This window comes from Leopardus geoffroyi, chromosome D2, assembly GCF_018350155.1.
Source record: "Leopardus geoffroyi isolate Oge1 chromosome D2, O.geoffroyi_Oge1_pat1.0, whole genome shotgun sequence".
In the NCBI taxonomy this organism is placed as follows: Eukaryota; Metazoa; Chordata; class Mammalia; order Carnivora; family Felidae; genus Leopardus; species Leopardus geoffroyi.
Genome location: NC_059334.1, coordinates 55945091 through 55964952, shown reverse-complemented (window position 1 = coordinate 55964952; position 19862 = coordinate 55945091). Strand labels below are relative to the sequence as shown.

At 36.9% G+C, this 19862-nt stretch overlaps 1 protein-coding gene across 2 annotated transcripts in view; it reads left to right on the top strand.

Moving 5' to 3' along the window:
- BLNK (B cell linker) overlaps positions 1–10516 on the top strand; it is a 77167-nt gene extending 66651 nt beyond the window's left edge. For both annotated transcript variants that reach the window (XM_045438385.1, XM_045438386.1), the window contains 4 exons: positions 939–1006; positions 1832–1915; positions 4753–4908; positions 10128–10516. In XM_045438385.1, the coding sequence (XP_045294341.1) occupies positions 939–1006; positions 1832–1915; positions 4753–4908; positions 10128–10247 (428 nt within the window). In that variant the 3' untranslated portion in view covers positions 10248–10516. The remainder of the gene's footprint in view (positions 1–938; positions 1007–1831; positions 1916–4752; positions 4909–10127) is intronic.
- Positions 10517–19862: the final 9346 nt, after the last annotated feature.

The window sequence follows — 19862 nt, the reverse complement described above, 5'->3', positions numbered from 1 at the left end:
CCAAGGCTAACCCCAAACCCCTTCCCTGCTTATTTTTCTCCTTGCACTTACAACTCTGTAATATTGCATATATATTTCTTATGTCTTTATTGCCTGTCTCAATCACTCCATTAAAACTTAAGCTCCATGAGGGAAGGGCATTTTGCTGTTTTGTTTGACCGCTATATAGCTATTCCCAATGCCTTGATCCATGGCAGGCACACGATGAATGAATGAATGAATGAATGAATGAATGCAGTATTTCCTGTATTTCATGTGTCTCCACATTTAGACTATAAACTCCTTGAGGAAGTTTATGCCTTAAGGCAGCAATTTTCACCTGTCTTGGTCTCAGGACCATTTAAACACTCTTAAAATCATTGCAGACCCAAAGACCTTTGGTTCACATGTTTCTTTCTATTGATACTTAATGTATTAATTAAAACAGACATTTAAAACATATTTATTAATCCATTTTTAATTAAAACTTTTATTTTTTCCTTTAAAAATGTTAAACCCATTACATGTTAACATAAAATATTTTCATGAAAAACGACTATATTTTCCAAACAAAAACAATTGAGTGGAAAGAGTGGCATTGTTTTGCATTTTTGAAGTCTCTTTAATGCCTAGACTAACAGGGACAGCTGGATTCTCATATCTGCCTCTACATTCAATCTGTTGCGATGTTTTTCTGGCTGAAGTATACGAAGAACTTTGGGCTTCACAAAGATACGGATTTGGAAAAGACCTCACAACCTCTCTGAAAGAATCCTGGGGATTCCTGAGGTCCTCAGACCATGCTTTGAGAACCACTGCAATTAAGGATTTTTTTTGGCGTGTGAATGATTTGTCAGTGTGTGTGCCCCCTGCAGCGCCTAGCACAGTGTTGAGAGTATGGACATAATAACTTCTCAAGATAAGATGAAGACCCCATTGATTTTTCAAATCCCTTCCAGGATTTCCAGAAGGGGGAAGCCCAGCTGTGGATGGCCAATTTTCATCTAACCCTCATTTGTCAGAACAGGTATGAATGAACTCTTATTGCTACCATGAAAATGCAGGAAAGGGCATGTTTTTTTGTAAGGGGTTTGGGGTAAAGCTTGAGGACAGACTGTATTTTAAAAGTCAGCTTGTGAGTTATCACTTGCTGATGGATACAGACTACACTTTTCTTTTTCAGGGATTAAGTCCCTGCTCGATGTATTCCACTTTGTATTCTAGACGCCCTAAATAACAATTGTGTTTCTTCAAAACTAGCAAAGAAGTATGTTGTTTTTATTGTTCTTCCTCTCACATAGATTCTATTTAAACTGTGTAATTTTCTCAGAATAGATCTGTGGAGGCATATGATATTAAAACACACAACGCAGCACAGTTTTTAAAAAGACAGAGAAAGAACTCTGTATGCCCTCGGGCAAGTCTCCCTAAGCTTTCTCAGATGTAAAATAGGGATGATATTATGTGTCCTTCTTGCCTTCAAAACAGTTAAAAGAATCAAATAAGATAATATTTGGTAAAAACATTTTGGAAATTAAGAAGCACTCCACAAAGCAACAACAATAAGATCACAGTAGAAAGGGAGATTATAACTTGTTTAGGAGGAAGGAATAAATGGCTCAGGAATCAGGCAGGATTGATTGATTGATTGACTGATTGATAAGAATGCTCAAGCACTAAGGCTTGTAATCCTTATGGATCAATTATGTAATCCTGTGATTGATCAAAAGAAGCAGAAAACTCATTTTCAAATTACTGGTCCAAACACAGATTTGTCTTGGTAATGCAAAGTGGGACTTTGTTTTCAGTGCCAGAAGGTACTGTGCTACTGACATTCTTTTCCATTTCACAGGAAGCTGACATCCACTGCAAGCCGTGGTATGCTGGTGCCTGCGATCGAAAGTCTGCTGAAGAGGCTTTATACAGATCAAACAAGGTCTGACCATTTAAAAGACTTTTTTAATGTTTATTCACTTTTGAGAGAGAGAAAGAGAGAGAGGAGAGAGAAACAGATCCCGAGCAGGGGAGGGGCAGAGAGAGAGGGAGACACAGAATCCAAAGCAGGTTCCAGGCTCCGAGCTGTCAGCACAGAGCTGGACGTGGGGCTCGAACTCACAAACCATGAGATCATGACCTGAGCCGAAGTCAGATGCTTAACCCACTGAGCCACCCAGGTGCCCCAGGTGGGACCATTTTTAAATCCCATATTCTGTTCCCAGTCTACTATAGGCACAGCTGTCATCCCAATAATTCGCTGACCAAATAATTGCAGCGATTATAGATGCAGGGATCTTTTTTATTTACTTATTCAAGAGCCATTGCCATCCCCTCCTGTCTTTCAAGCATCTCCCTCTTTGTTCCTACATCTTATTTCTATTTGTCCTTCCTTTGCAAGGATCCATAGGCCCCACTGCTCTCCAAACCGTGGGAGAGAAGGCTGCAGGGGCAGATCTCTGTAAGGCTTGCTCCTACATGAGATCCATTCAGGAGTGAGAAGTAACAGTCTATTTTGGATCAATGCATGGGTTAAAAGATCAAGGTCAAGGTGGCAGAAAGTACCTGGAAGTAAATTTTTAGAGAGTCCAAGGCAAATCATGTAGGAAACACTAGGAGCAGTTAGTTTAGAAAATCCAAAATTAAAGTGCCACCTTTCCTTTTCTTGCTCTTTCCTTCTTCCATTTCTTTTTCTTTTTTTTTTTTTTTTTTTTTCACTTGCACCTACTTTGTCAGAATATATGACATTTACATACTGGTTTCTGCTACCATTGCTCTAGTCCTACCTCTACAATTAAATATATTAAATGCTTTCCATTCATCCCTTTGCTGGCTGGCTTTCCAGTTATCTCTTTTTGTTTGACAAATCTCACCTTGTAGTAGATTCTCAGGAAGGACTATGTTTACATTATTCCCTGAGTTCTTGCACATTCAAAGCTGTTTTTTTTTTATAACCTGATAACCTGGAGGATACCTTGACAGCTTATAAAAACCCTTGTCTTGAGTTTTGAAAGTGTTGCTCCATTGTATTGTCTTTTTTTTTTTTTTAAGTTTATTTTTTCTTTTTTGAGACAGAGAGAGAGAGCACACACATACACACACAGAGGGGAGGAGCAGAAAGAAGGAGAGACAGAATCCTAAGTAGGCTCCATGCATCAGCACAGAGCCCAATGTGGGGCTCGAACTCGTGATCTGTGAGATCACGAACTGAGCTGAGACCAAGAGTCAGACGCTTAACCAACCGAGCCACCCTGGTGCCCCACCTTGTTTTATAGGATGTTTTTGAGAAGTCCGAGGCTAATGTTATTTTCTTACCCTTATGTGTAATTTCATATTTTAGTCTGAAGGCTCTGCAGACCTTTTGTTTTTAAAATCTAATAGTTTTCTAGAATGTGTCTCTGAGTTGATTTTCAGGTCAATTTTTTCAGATAGATGGAACCCCTTTCTATATATAGATTTAAGTTTTCTCTTATTTCCAATAAATTTATTTCCAATAAATTTATTTTTCCAAAAAAATTCCAGTCTTAAACAGTAGTTCTATTGTTTTGTTTTTCTCTTCAGGGACTCAAATTACATGCATTTTGGGCCTTTTTTGTCTTTCTTCCATTTTAACCACTCTGACCCTATTGTATTTCTTCTTCTTCTTCTTCTTCTTCTTCTTCTTCTTCTTCTTTTAAATCTCCTTTTTTGTTGTTGTTTTCTGTCTTGGTTGCTTCCATGCCTTCCTTTACTCATTTATCGTATCTTCATTTAAAGGTATTGTCCCTTGGGCATCTTGTAGTTTCTTCATTTCTGACCCAGATTTGCCTTTCTCTTCAGTTTCCTTCCTGAGTTTGATGAACTCTTGTTGCATTTCTTCTTTCTGCTTTTTGTCCATTTTTTGTTCAAAATTTTTGAATTTCTGATATAGAATATTTATTTTTTAAGTTTTTAAATTATGTATTCATTTTAAGTAATCTCTACACCCAACATGTGGCTCAAATTCACGACCCCAAGATTAAGAGTTTCATGCTCTACTGCCAGACAGACACCCCTAGAATATTTTATAAAATATTTAATTATGGGGCGCCTGGGTGGCGCAGTCAGTTAGGCGTCCGACTTCGGCCAGGTCACGATCTCGCGGTCCGGGAGTTCGAGCCCCGCGTCGGGCTCTGGGCTGATGGCTCAGAGCCTGGAGCCTGTTTCCGATTCTGTGTCTCCCTCTCTCTCTGCCCCTCCCCCGTTCATGCTCTGTCTCTCTCTGTCCCAAAAATAAATAAGCGTTGAAAAAAAAAATTAAAAAAAAAAAATAAATAAAAATAAAATATTTAATTAATTTGGTATGTTGTGTTACAGTTTTTTCTGCTTCAGAATAAGTTTTGGGGAAGAGAATTCTCATCACATCAAATGTTTTGATTCCCAATTTCTGCTTTCTTCTCATAGTACTTTTAAATGGAATTTGTTTCATATTTCTTTTAGTCATAGGTAACTTGTAGACATGGTTCCTAGTTCAAGAGTGCCCTTTTTATTTAATCTTAATCTAAAGATTAAACATTTCTAAATCTATAAATATAACATCTTATTTCATGCATCAAAAAGCTGGCATTGACCTCACTCCGGATTTTCTGTAAGTATATATTTTACTGAAGTATTTTCTTGGAAAATAATAAACTATAATCAATGATGAAAATCACATAGCTCAATAATTACATTTTGAATATAATGTAGGTATGAACTGATTAATAACCTGTGAAAACATAAGTATACTCACCGTAATCATGTTTTTCTTTTAATAAACAGGATGGATCATTTCTTATTCGGAAAAGCTCCGGCCATGATTCCAAACAGCCATATACATTAGTTGTATTCTTTAATAAGCGAGTATATAATATCCCTGTGCGATTTATCGAAGCAACAAAGCAGTATGCTTTGGGCAGGAAGAAAAATGGTGAAGAGGTCAGTAACATCTCTTTTAATCCAACTCTATAACTATGTATTGAGCACAATGATGTCATAGTGTGTTAGGTGCTAGAAATGAAGAGAAAGGATGCGAGGGCACTCAGTGTGAGGCTTGCATACATGTCATAAAAAGAGTACAAGATAAAATACTGTGTTCAGGCAGCATAATCTACAGAAGACAGGAGGATAGACTTGCATGATGTAAAGGCTGCACTTAGTCCCTTTATCCTGTTACTTAGTGGACTCAGTCTGATTCAGTATTTTGGTTCAGAGGAATATAGAAATCAAAGTTGAAATGTCAAGTAGAATTAATGTTGTAAGAATGAAGGTCAGTGTCCAGAGCTCCTAAGTCAAGAACTAGGATCTCAACTCAAATACCAAAGCAGATGAGCAAGGGGGCACCTGGGTGGCTCAGTCGCTTGAGCATCCGACTTTGACTCAGGTCATGATCTCACGGTTCGTGAGTTCGAGCCCCGTGTTGGGCTCTGTACTGACCACTTGGAGCCTGGAGCCTGCTTCGGATTCTGTGTCTCCCTCTCTCTCTGCCCCTCCTCCACTCATGCTCTGTCTCTCTCTCTCAAAAATAAATAAACATTAAGAAAAATTTAAAAGTAGATGACCAAGGAAGGATCAGAAGAGATGCAGAAACTTGTGTTGATACATTAGATTCCCATGGACCCGAATGAGCTTTTGGGCCTGCAGCAAGAGAAAAGCATTACAGGAGGTCTTGAGTACTAACCAGATTTAAAGTCCAACCCCTCTTTAATCTGGACTAAACTCAATGTTTACCATACCTCTGCTTAGCCAGTTTGTTTTTATAAGTGAGCCCTGAAATATGGGCCGGAATAGTCCATAAATGGTCAGAAAGGGAGTGAAACTTGTACTGGCCTGGAGTAATGGGTTGAATTTGAGTAGCTAAAATGAAAGTCAAAGATGAGAAGGAGAAAAGTGGAAAGAACAATCTAAGCAGAGGAAATAGCATTTAAAAATTCAAGTTAAGAAATATTTATTTTCAATACTCCTTCAGAAAGAACTATACCCATTCTGAACCCAGCACTTGTTAGAAAGCATCTGAATTGTTAGAAATTGTCATAATTGTCATCTTCTCCACTAGATGAGGCCATGGACTAAACTAGGTCTTGCTCATCTCTGTATTTCCAGAATCACAGAAGAATAGCTGACTTTAGTGGATATTTGATATATACTTATTAAATGATGAATTTATTTGTTGATTGATTACAGGCAGGGGAGTAGCATTTGTAAAACAAACCAATAAGGTCTTCTGTCAATAAATATATTCTTTATTTTGCTTTTTTTTAATTATAAAAAAATTCATATCTTAAAATTTACCATATTAGTCATTTTTAAGTGTGTAGTTTAGTAATGTTAAATATATTTGCAATGTTGTAAAACAGATCTCCAGAGCTCTTAATCTTGCATATTTGAAATTCTATGTTCATTGAAAACAACTCCCCTTTTCCACTTTCCCCCAGTCCTTGGCAATTATCATTCTACTTTCTATTTCTATGAATTTGACTGCTTTAGATACCTAATATAAGCAGGATCATACAATATTTGTCCTTTTGTGACTGGCTTATTCCATGTAGCATTATATCCTCAAGGTTAATCCATGCTGTGCAGTACGTGACAAGATTTCTTTCCATTTTGAGGCTGCATAGTATTCCATTATATTGTATACCACATTGTGTTTATCCATTCATCTGTTGATGGACCTTTGGCTATTGTTGATGGCTCTCATAAATAGTTCTTCTATGAACATGGGCATGAAAAGGTCTTTGAAACCCTGCTTTCAGTTCTTCTAAGTATATATCCAGAAGTGGGATTGCTGGATCATAGGGTAGTTCTATTTTAAAATTTTTGAGGAGCCTCCATATTGTTTTCTGTAGTGATTACCTCATTTTACAATCCTACCAACAGTGCTCAAGGGCTCCAACTTTTCCACATGCCTCCCAAACACGTGAAATTTTCTGGGATTTTTAAATAGTAGTTATCTTAATGGGTGAGAGGTGATATCTTACTGGGGTTTTGATTTGAATTTCTCTGGTGATTAGTGATTTTGAGCATCTTTTCATTTGTATATCATCTCTAAAGAAATGTCTATTCAAGTCCTTTGCCCATTTTTAAGTTGGGTTATTTGATCTTTTGGTTTTGTGTGTGGGAGTTCTTTATATATTCTAAGTTTTAAACCATTGTCAGATAGGTGATTTGCAAATATTTTCCCCCATTCTATGGACTGCTGTTTCACTCTTTTGATTGTGACTGTTGATGAACAGAAGTTTTTAAACTTAATGTAGTCATATTTGTCTATTTTTGGTTTTGTTGCCTGCGTTTTTTGGTGCCATATTCAAGAAATCATTGCCAAATACAATCTCATGAAAATTTTCCCCTGTTTTCTTCTAGGAGTTTTATAATTTGGGGTTTTATTTTGCCTTTAATAAGGTCTCAGATAATCAGAAAATGCAAAAAGTCCTGAAACTGAAGACACAAAACATAGATCAAGACCAAACTTGGGTTTTAAAATATAGATTGTATTATCATTTAAAACCAGTTAAATCTTTCTCCCTCTTTCTCTGATCCTCCCCTGTTCATGCTCTCTCTCTCTCTCTCTGTCTCAAAAATAAATAAATGTTAAAAAAAAATTTTTTAAAAAAGGGGGGCACCTGGGTGGCTCAGTCGGTTAAGCGTCTGACTTCGGCTCAGGTCATGATCTCGCGGTCTGTGGGTTCGAGCCCCGCGTCGGGCTCTGTGCTGACAGCTCAGAGCCTGGAGCCTGTTTCAGATTCTGTGTCTCCCTCTTTCTCTGACCCTCCCCTGTTCATGCTCTCTCTGTCTCAAAATAAATAAATGTTAAAAAAAAATTTTTTTTTAATAAAACCAGTTAAATTTTAACAGAACTATCTGCTTTTTCCTACTCAGAAAAAAACATCGTTCTCACTGAAACCTTTATCTGACAAATCTTTCAAAATAGATGCTCTTCAGTAGTAATCATTGGTAGCAGATGATGGTGATCCTAGTAGGGCAGAGTGACTTTGGATGGATGGTTTCATTCTAAAGCCTCCCCAGGCCATGGTCCAATACTTCTTTAAGAGGGTTAAGGGTAGGTGAGGGAGCTGTCCTGTTTAGAACTCCTGAAACTCTCTCATATATTTTGAACTCTCAGAGGGACTCTGGACTCTCTTGTCCTGCTAAGGAAACTCTGATAAATAGTGATTCCTTTTGGCTTAAAGAGTCTTTATCACTATCACTCCCTACATATCCACCCTATAGATACCAAAAAAGAAAAAAAAAGAAAAGAAAAAAGAAAAAAAAAGGGGGAGGGGGAAAGCATATTATTATAATGGTATCTGGAAGTGCTGACAGAGTCCATTAAAACTCTTAAGTTATCTACAATAAAAAGGTTATTTCTCCCATATACTGAACATCTTAATGGAAAATTAAAACTTTGGTTACATGATGTCAACCACGTGGATATTGTGAAAAGTCTGTTTGCCTATATTTGCGTAGAAAAAGAAACCAATTGATTAACTGTTCAACTACTTTATGCAGTTGTTTTGGCATTATATAGATACAGTATTGAGTAATTTTATAGCTTTGATATCTATTTGCTTTATTTTATGGACCATGGGATTTTGAGTTATCAAACAGTTTGTTTTTCTGTCCATGTATGAATATCTCAAAAACAATGAATTACTATAGACAAAAAAAAAAAAAAGAGAGAGAGAGCACTGAAGGGAAATTGCAACTAAGTTACGCTCAATTCTACATCCAATATGTTTCAACTCTCAACTCTGCTCCCTACTTCACACATTTCAACTCACCTCAATTCCATATTTCAAACATTTCAAATGCCCAAACACTCCAACAAAGAAATACTCAAAAATATTCAGGGACTAGAATGACAGACTGAGATGTTTGTTTGCGTAGTTATAGCAACTCTCTCCTGTGTTTACTGGGTTCAGAACACTTTTGCTTGGAATCCACTTAAAAGAGATTGTGCTATTCCATTTCCTGGTTCTTTTGTCCATCAATTTAACTTCCAACTGCATTCAGTTTAACAACATGCTATGCCAAGCAAACAGAATGAATATCATTGATTTCATTGGCGATTGACAAAGAGCTGAGTGATTGAAGAGAAAGCTAAGAAATAAAAACTGAAGATACTTGAAGGTCCCTGTCTCTTACCTCTCCTCCCTGACCTAATATTCAGATAGCCAATTATCTAAAAGATAACTGGTATTTCATTTGAAAAAGTTGACCAGTATTCTGAATACTTTATTCAATATATAGATATTGAGAAGGTATTCAAATAACTAAAAACTTTTAATTCTGGATGTTTGTCTTTATATGAAAAATTAAAATACAATAAAATCAATTGGTAATAATTACTAAATTTATGGCAGTGTGACAAAACAATAACTACCTTTTTGAAAATGACTCTAAATGCATTTATTTATGATTGTAAGGTCATAGCACTTTTTTATAATCAATGCATTTCATTTCCTGTTCTGTGTTATATTTATTTTGTGTTCCTTTCCACTACTGATAATTTTCCAGAAGAGTATTTTAAAATCCATAGACAATAGGAATTAACATTTGGGAAAATAAATATGTATGGCAAGAACTTGGCATGGATTACATTATTAATTACCTCTAAATTAATTATTAATTAGCTCTGGGAGCTAGAGCAGAAATGGAAATATGAGAATTTGTAAAGCTTCTTTATTCAAAAAGGAAAACAAAATAAAACAAGCATGGATTAATCTGGAAAATAGTTCTTCTGACACCAAATTCTAGGGTTAATTTATTATATCAGTCCTTATATCTAAGATTTATGCAACATAACAGATAGTCTATGTTTTGTGAAAATGTAGAGAAACTCAGTGTATGACAGTTTTACACTTGTTACCAAATAAAAAAACTATTAAAATATTGCATCATAACTCAATGAAGTAATTTCTCTAAGGGGTTCCACTAATTTAGGCTGCCAGTGTTTTTAGTGTTACCGAATATAAGAAAGGCCAGAGTCTGCCACCTCAAGTGTTACACCCTTTGTTAAATTAGACTTTTTTGGGTAGAATGTCTGCTGAGACCTAGTAACTTTGACTAACTTGAGAAAGTGGGAGAAGATGGGAGGAGCAGAGCTCTAAGTTAATGTGAATTCCAATGTTTAATTCATTTATGTTTTCTTGCTCTAGTACTTTGGAAGTGTTGCTGAAATTATCAAGAATCATCAACATAGGCCTCTGGTTCTTATCGACAATCAGAATAATACAAAAGATTGGACAAGATTGAAATATGCAGTTAAAGTTTCATAGAGTTCTTGAAAAAGGTCAACATCATTGCTTCAGACATTTTCCTTATTTCTACTTTTGAGAAAAAGCCCCAAAACTTCATATTTTGGATTATGAACCATCCACTAATAAGATAGAAGATGGAGGCAGCTACTGAGGTGGTCACCCATATCTTTATAAGAAGCTCACGTGGACTTGTTCTACTGTCTGACCTGATGAACTGTGAATATTTGGTGAGGTTGTGTTATCATGCTACTAAAATTCTCTAAATAAATATCTTTATTTAAAAGAAACAGGTGTAAAGTCTTTTTAGTCATGTAAGAAAATAACACTCTAGGGGCGCCTGGGTGGCGCAGTCGGTTAAGCGTCCGACTTCAGCCAGGTCACGATCTCGCGGTCCGTGAGTTCGAGCCCCGCGTCGGGCTCTGGGCTGATGGCTCAGAGCCTGGAGCCTGCTTCCGATTCTGTGTCTCCCTCTCTCTCTGACCCTCCCCCGTTCATGCTCTGTCTCTCTCTGTCTCAAAAATAAATAAAAACATTAAAAAAAAAAAAGAAAATAACACTCTATTTTCAAAATAAGAAAATAATACTCTTGGATTAAAACAGGGCTGCTGGAAATTTGGGCCACCACAATGGTCACTGGTACACTACTGTAATGCCTACTGCCAATGCTTGACAATTATGTCTTGGTTGAACTTTTAATGTGTAGAAAATACGATATAGATAATGTACAATATTTATAAGTGCAAATTAAGGGGGATGTAATATTCCTTTTTGTGAGTGCTCCCAACCATGGGAGATGTATACAGATATGAACTTTCTAGAAGTTCTTGTCCATGATTAGGTTGTTAGCTTTGGTCTACCCTCTTTGATTATACCCTCTTTGATCTGCATGTCTATTAAATGGACCCCTAAGCTTGATTTGAGATTCCAAGTGGGATGAGAGCAAAACTAGACTAAAAGCCTAGGGAAACATCGCACAGAACAAGGGCAGAAAAGCAGACATTGATGAACACTAAGGAATAAAATAGATACCATTATGAACAGTCACATCCAAGGCCTTAGGTCACCCCAGAAATGTAATATATTTTGTCATATCAAAGCTTTTTATTCTACTACATACTTTTTAGGCAGCACTTAAATGATAAGGCAGCTAATTAAGATAAATCTAATAAATTAAGTGAGGAATACACTTGATCACTGAATAAGACAGCAACCTCTGAAAAGATTTTGAAAGGTTAGAAGGCAATATTTCAGAGTAACACACAGACTCATTTGTAAAGATAACTGTATTTTTTAAATGTCATATGCTTTCATATAATAGCATTTTTAGCTGTCATAATGGGTTGAATTGTCCCCCCCCCAAAAAATATGTTGAAATCCTATCCCTAAATGTACCTCAAAATAAGACCTAAAGAGGTATTTACAGATGTAGTCAAATTAAGATGAGGCTCTTAGGGTGGGCCCCAATCCACCTGTCCTTATACAAAGGTGGAATTCACAGACCCAGACATGCACAGAGAGAAGACTATATGAAGAGATGCCCAGGGAGAATGCCATGGGAAGACAGAGGACTGGAGTGATACATCTACAAGCCTAGGAGTGCTGAAGATTGCCAGTAAGCCCCCAGGAGATAGGAAGAGGCAAGGAAAGATTTCCCCAAGGGTTTCAGATGGAACGTGGCCAAGCTGACACCTTGATTTCAGATTTCTAGCCCTCCAGAACTGGGAGACAATGAATATCTGTTTTCTTTCTTTTAAGTCACCCAATTTGTAGTACTTTCTTATGGTAGTCCTAGGAAACAATCTATACACATTTTTGACAATAAAATCAAATATAAATGGGCTTTGGAAATTTTACTTGGAAAGGTTTTTTTTCTCCTTTTAGGAAAACAATAGAAGCATTTAGAATGTTAGCAGAGATAATTCACAATTTAAAGAAAACTGGATTTATCTTTTGTAAAACAAATCATCCATTTGTAGTGTGAAGTATGAGGTTTCTGTTTTAGTTTTCCTCAGTGTTATATGGAATGCTTTTCTACTTAAGTAAATGTTCACTAATTCCTTCTGCTACCACGATGATCCTGGCTCCACAACATCCTCTTCTGATCCGCCCCCACTCTGTTCCCCCATAGCCTATTCCAGCCAGGTGAAGGAGCATAGCCATGAGATCATCCTAATCCAGTCGACTGATATTCAGCACTGCTAGGGTAGGTTTCTTGGAGCAGAGACTGGGAGAATTTCTGGGAGCTAAGCCAGTCTCTGCTGAGGATCCACTTCTCTCCAAAGCTGGAGAAACACTCAATCCAAGACAGCAATCTTTCCCCCTTCCACCTGTTACAAGAGCACACTGCAGGACTGCCGTACCTACTTCTCTAGAACCCTCCTGCCCCGGTGGTATAGGCTACTCTATGAGACTAGAAAAGTTTCAAGAGATCTCAAAGGCCCTATCTGTGATTTGCAGTGCTTGACAAACAAGTGGTTTTGCATAGGGAGATTTTCAGGCAAACCAGGCGGTGGAATAAAAGCCACCAGTCAAGGAGAAGAACATTGTATAGCAGCTCAAGGAAACAAACCACTAGAGTTCCTGTTTTGTGTTTCAAGGATGTTGCAAAGTCCACTGCAGCTGAAGTAGGAGGAGGACTGTTTGTATATTCAAATGGACAACAGAGATGGGAAGCATAGGCCTGTGGCCATGAGGAGCCTGAAGTATGCTCTAACCAGTCATCCAGGTCAGAGCTTCAGACACCTCGCACTCTGGGAGCTAAACCGCTCCCACTGCAGCTGTGACAAACTTGCCTACACGGGAATGAATCCCAGAGAACAGAATGTAGAGATGTAAATGAGACATGAGGCCACATGAGACATGATCTTAAAGCCAGACTGAACTTCTGTCCTTCAAAATGGACTTAAGATGCCATATGATAGACTATTTCTAGGCAGGGTTGCAAGGAAATCACTAAAAACCTGTCTCCCAGCAAGGTTAGTTGTACCAAATGCCCTTGGCACTTAGCAGCTGTGTCTAACCATGAAGTGGGGTGATATTGGCTTCAGAGTTAGCTCTGGGTGCCCCAGTCCTACCACTTACCAGTATGTTATCAGGTATGTGTCTTATCATTCTAAGCCTCAGTTTCTACATTGTAAAACAGCATCTTTTTGGTAATGGTACAAGAACTAAGATAAGCTAATATATGTTTAATACCTGGCATTTAGTTGTGCCTAATAAATATTAGTTTCTAGTCCCTTAACCAAAGTCTCCTTTGAAAAAATAAAATGTAGACAATCCTTCAAATAAACTGACCTATTAAGTATCTTTGAACATTTAATAATTTTAATTTTGTCTCAAGAAATTCCCAAATATTTCTTTATGTCCATGGTATCTTGTAGTTATTACAAAATTCTTTGAGAATTTGATGAGAGGTATGGGTCTTTGCCCCCAGGGAAATATGCATTTATGGGGACACACAAACTTTAATCAAATTTCATGAGATACATGGGCCCCTAGGGCCTGTCAATGGACCATGGTTACAAAGATCCAAGGCTAAGGACCTTGCCCTACGTCTTAAAATGTGAAGCATCAAGATGGATATACTATTCTACTAACAACCTGAGAGATGTAACTCTCCCATGAGCCAAGAAGCAGGATACTACTATGGTTTAATGCAGGGGCTTGAGAGTGAGTTGCCTCAATCTCTGCTTGTAATCCATGCTCCACCAATAATAGAGTGTGTGGGGGCGCCTGGGTGGCGCAGTCGGTTAAGCGTCCGACTTCAACCAGGTCACGATATCGCGGTCCGTGAGTTCGAGCCCCGCGTCGGGCTCTGGGCTGATGGCTCAGAGCCTGGAGCCTGTTTCCCTCTCTCTGTGTCTCCCTCTCTCTCTGCCCCTCCCCTGTTCATGCTCTGTCTCTCTCTGTCCCAAAAATAAATAAACGTTGAAAAAAAAAAAATAGAGTGTGTGAACTTGGGCAAGTTCCGTGTCTTGGTGTCCTCATTTGTAAAATGGAGATGATAATGCAACCTACCTTATGAGTTTGTTAAATGAGTGAACTAAATGTTGTAAAAGTTGAAAGTGTTCATTATTATTCTTTCACTCAACCAGCCAACATTCACTGAGTCTGCTGTATGTCTGTCAGTATGCATGTCAGACACATGAAATGCACAAATAATCTCAAGACCTTGAAGGCAACCATATAGCCACTCAAGTATCTTTTGAAATTGGAGTCATCGTTTTATAAAAATATCAAATAGAACTTTTATCCAGGATGATAAATGCACTTAAAATAATGGCAGACAATTAGAATAACCCTTGAGAGAAAATCATGTAAGTAAAATAAAAGTCCCTACTTAAAAGCACTTGCCTGTTACCTCCAATGTATTGTCTTCCCCTTTTCCCCCCTAGACAAACGAAGAACTTTAAAACTTTATCTGTTATGGGGCACCTGTGTTGCTCAGTCGGTTAAGCGGCTGACTTCAGCTCAGGTTATGATCTCACAGTCCGTGAGTTTGAGCCCCACACTGGGCTCTGGGCGGACATCTCGGAGCCTGGAGCCTGCTTCGGATTCTGTGTCTCCCTCTCTCTCTGCCCCTCCCCAACTCATGCTCTGTCTCTCAAAAATGAATAAATGTTAAAAAAAATGAAATTTTACCTGTTATCTTTTTCTTACCTATACATGGGCCACTTAGGCCTATGTCTTAATCTTGCTGGTTCTGTCCTTCACTAGCCGTGTAATCTTGAACAAAGTACTCAATGAACTTGTTTTTCTTACTTCCCTTGCAGGGTTTTTTATGAGAATAATATATACAAATACCTAGGACATACTAGGTCTCAACAAATGCTATTGACATAGCTGAAGCCTCAAATACCCCACTGTAAGTCTAAAGGCAAAAGACACAATTTGAAGATTATTGCAGTAAAGCCATTGTGAGAAGACATAGGCCTAAACTCTGGCAGTGACCAGAGCCCTATAAAGAAACAGATGTAAAGGAAACGTCTAAGGATTAACACAGGAAAGTTAACTGACTGCATAGACGAATAGGGTGAAATATGAGTCCCCACTGACTCTACTGTTTCAAGCCTGGATACCTGGAAGACTGGCACTGCCTCTGACCAAAAGACAAAAGTCTGTAGGGAGAGCTGACCTGTGTTAATTCTTGACCACATAGTTCTAAAAGTCTCAAGGGCAATTCATTGAATAGAGTATCAGAACAAGCCAGAAGACTTACATTCACATACGGGCTCAAATTTAGGAAAATTTATTTTATTTGTCTGGTAAAAAAATCTTAGAAAATATTCTGGAGGCTAGGGTATTAGAAGAACGGTGTTAAATGTTAACACAACCCTAGTTGTTTTACATTTTTGTTTGGTTTTTATGATGACATAAGGAAGTGGTGGTTTATGAAGATTGTTCTGACAAGGTACAATTGAAAATTGAAAGGCTGGAGGCAGACAGAGTGGCCATTGGGCTAACCTAGGCCTTGAAGTGCTGAGGTTCCAGCCTAGTATGAATGGACCAAGAAGGGAAAGGAAGGAAACACCAGAAAAAGATACTCCAGGACTTGGAAGTCAACACAGTGTTTTTGAGATTCATCCATATCATTATGTGTATCACTAGTTGTTTCTTTCTATGGCTAAGTAGTTTGCCAATATGTGGATATACATCAATTTGTTTTTCTATTCATTCATTGATGGAATTTGATTGTTTCTGGTTTCAAAATGATTGAAGTTGCTATGAACATTTGTGTGGAAGACTTTATGTGAACATATGTTTTAGTTCCTCTTAAGTAAATAAATGCCTAGGAGTAGTAATCCTGAGTCACACAGAAAGTGCGTGTTTAACTTTGTAAGAAACTGCCAAAGTGTTTTCCAAAGTGGATGCACCATTTTACAGTGACATCAACAATATATAAGAGTTATGCTGGGGCGCCTGGGTGGCGCAGTCGGTTAAGCGTCCGACTTCAGCCAGGTCATGATCTCGCGGTCCGTGAGTTCGAGCCCCGCGTCAGGCTCTGGGCTGATGGCTCAGAGTCTGGAGCCTGTTTCCGATTCTGTGTCTCCCTGTCTCTCTCTGCCCCTCCCCTGTTCATGCTCTGTCTCTCTCTGTCCCAAAAATAAATAAACGTTGGAAAAAAAAAAAAAAAAAAAAAAGAGTTATGCTTCTCCACACTCTACACAGCACTTAACATTATAGGTATTTTCATTTTAATCATTCTAGCAGGTATATAATAGTATTTCACTATGGCTTTAATTTGAATTTTCTTGATGACTAGTGATATTGAACATCTTTTCATGTGTATATATTTTCCTTTTTTTAAAGGTCTGTTCAAATCTTTTGCCCATTTGAAAAATTGGGTTGTCAAAAAAATAAACAAAGAAACAAAAGGGGCGCCTGGTGGCTCAGTTAGTTAAGCACCTGACCATGATTTCGGCTCAGGTCATGTTCCTAGGATCATGGGATCAAGTCCTGCATCAGGCTCAGCATAGACCCTGCTTAAGATTCTTTCTCCCTCTTTCTCTGCCCTTCCGCTACTCACACACACACTCTCTGTTAAATAAATAAATAAATAAAAGGTTGTTTGTCTTCTTTTTATTAAGTTATATGAATATATTATATATTCTGGATATAATTCCCTTGACAAATACATGTATTGTGAATATATTATTTTGCTTCCCTGGAGTAAGCCCTACTTAATCATGGTATATTGTCCATTTTATATATTGCTGGATTTGATTTGCTAATACAGTGTTAAGTATTTTTGCATATACATTCATAAAGGACGTTTTCTTATAATGTCTTTGTCAGGTTTTAGTATTAGGGGAATGATCACCTCATAAATGACATAAAAATGTTCTCTTTTCTACTTTCTGAAAGAATTTGTATATTACCGATACTATTGCTGCCTAATATGTTTGATAGAATTCACCAGGAAGGCATCTGGGCTGGTGTTCTCTTTGTGTGAAGGTTTTTAATTATGAAAGCAATTTCTTGAATAGATATAGGCTATTGAGATTTTCTATTTATTCTATGTATTTTGTTAATTCATGTCTTCAAAAGAATTTATCTAATTCAATGGGGCGCCTGGGTGGCGCAGTCGGTTGAGCGTCCGACTTCAGCCAGGTCACGATCTCGCGGTCCGTGAGTTCGAGCCCCGCGTCGGGCTCTGGGCTGATGGCTCAGAGCCTGGAGCCTGTTTCCGATTCTGTGTCTCCCTCTCTCTCTGCCCCTCCCCCGTTCATGCTCTGTCTCTCTCTGTCCCAAAAATAAATAAACGTTGAAAAAAAATTAAAAAAAAAAAAAAAAAAAAGAATTTATCTAATTCAAATAGAATGCCAAATTTACATAAAATTGATACTAATATTCTCATATAATCCTTCTAAGGTCTGTAATAATGTCCCTTCTTTCAGTCCTGATGTTGGTAATATATATCTTCTTATTTTTTTCAGTCCAGCTAAAGGTTTATCATTTTTATATTCTTTCCAAAGAACCAAGTTTTGTTTTCATTAATTTTCTCTATTGTTTGTCTGTTTTCTATTCATTGACTTCCATAGATTCCTTTATTATTTCCTTCCTTCTACTTATTTTAGGTTTAATTTGCTCTTCTTTACATGCTTTCTAGGATGGAAGCTTACATAATTGAGTTTAAACCTTTATTATTTTCTAATATAACTGTTTAAAGCTGAAATGTTCCATCCAAGCACAGCTTTAAAACATCTCACAAATTTTAATACAGTTTTCTCAGTTTCATTAACTTCAAAACATTTTCAAATTTCCATTGTGATTTTTTTTTTCTTTAACCTATTGGTTGATCAGGAAAGTGCTATTTAATTTCTGAATATCTGGTGACTTTCCAAATCTTTTTCTAAGATTGATTTCCAATTGAATTCTGTTGTAGACAGAAAATACAGTCTGCATGAGTTCAATTCTTTTAAATTTATTGAAAATTGGAATGATCTAGTGGATGTCCCACATATACTTGTAAAGAAGGTACAGGATGGAGTGTTCTATAAATGTCATTTAGCTCAAGTTGTTTTATATTGTTGCTCAAGTCTTTTATGTCCTTACTAGTCTAATTTTTTTTTTTTTTTTTTTTTTTGCCTAGTTGTTCTATCAACTACTGAGAGAGAGTTGAAATATCTAACTATAATTGTGGATTTGTGAATTTCTCTTTGTAATTCTGTCAGTTTTGGTCCATATATTTTGAAGCTTTTGTATTATATGCATAGAATTTTAGAATTGTTGCATCTTCTTAATGAACAGATATTTTTATCCCTAGTTTTATTTTTTTCTCTCAAGTCTACATATTTTTATCCCAACAATTTCTAACTTTTAATGGAAATGTTTATATCATTTATATTTAATGTAATTATTATTATGATTGGGCTTAAATCTACTATCTCTATTTGTTTTCTAAATTATCCTGCATATTTTTCCTCTCCCATTTTCCTTGCCTTCTAGTGGGTTGAACTTCTTTTTAAATCTATTCTAGCTTCACTATTGATTTATTAGCTATATTTCTTTGTTCTTTTTAATTGCTGTTCTAGTGTTTACAATATACATCATTTACTTGTCACAATCTATCTTCAAGTACAATAGTGTATCTCCACTTCCCTTTCCCTGACTTTGTGCTACTGTTATACATTTTAGTTCTACATACTATAAACACAATGTTATTTTTTGCCTTAAATGTTTAATTTTCCTTAAAAGAACCTAAACAAAGAAGGGAAAGTCTTTTATATTTATTCATATACTCACCATTTCCAGTGCTCTTAATTCCTTTGTGTAGATAAATATCCATCTGGCATCATTTTCTTTTCACCTGAAGAGTTTTTCGTAACATTTAAGATAGTGCAATTTTTCTCGTGATGACTTATTTTAGATTTCTCTCATGTGAAGTCTTTGTTTTATCTTTTTGAAGAATAATTTTGCTAAAGAATTCAAGGATGACTTCTTTTTCCTTTCAGTACCTTGTATATATCATTCCACTGTCTTCTGGCTTATGTAGCTTCTGATGATAAGTCTGTAGTAATTCTATCTTTGATTCCTAATGTAAAGTATGTTCTTTCTTCTCAAGCCACTCTTCACATTTTCTTTTTATCACTTGTGATTATGAGGATGTGATTATGATGTGCCTTGGTATAGTTTTTGTTGTTGTTGTTGTTGTTGTTGTTGTTGTTGTTGTTCTTTTTCTGCTTGAGCTTCATGTTGCTTCTTGGATGTTGGGATATATAGTTTTCATAAAATTTAGAAAAAAATTCAATCATTACTTCTTCAAATATTTTGCCTGTTCTTCTTCTCCCCTCTGGGACTCCAGAGACATGAATGTCACACTACTTGACATTACCTCAGGGTGGCAGTGTGGAGGTGAACTCCTTGGCTCTCCCATTAAGAAAAGACTTGGCTTTCAGCTGTGAAGAGTGCAATTTGCTGACAACCTTCAACTGTTAGTTCCTTTAAAATCTACCTTGGCAAAGCAGTGAATCAGCAATATAGAGGACAAACTTCTGGAGAACAATGAAGCAGAAAATAAGAGGGAGACTAAGGCAAAAGAGCATGATTTAAGAATTAGAGAAATCAGTGACTCATTAAAAAGGAACAACATCAGAATCATAGGGGTCCCAGAAGATGAAGAGAGAGGAAAAG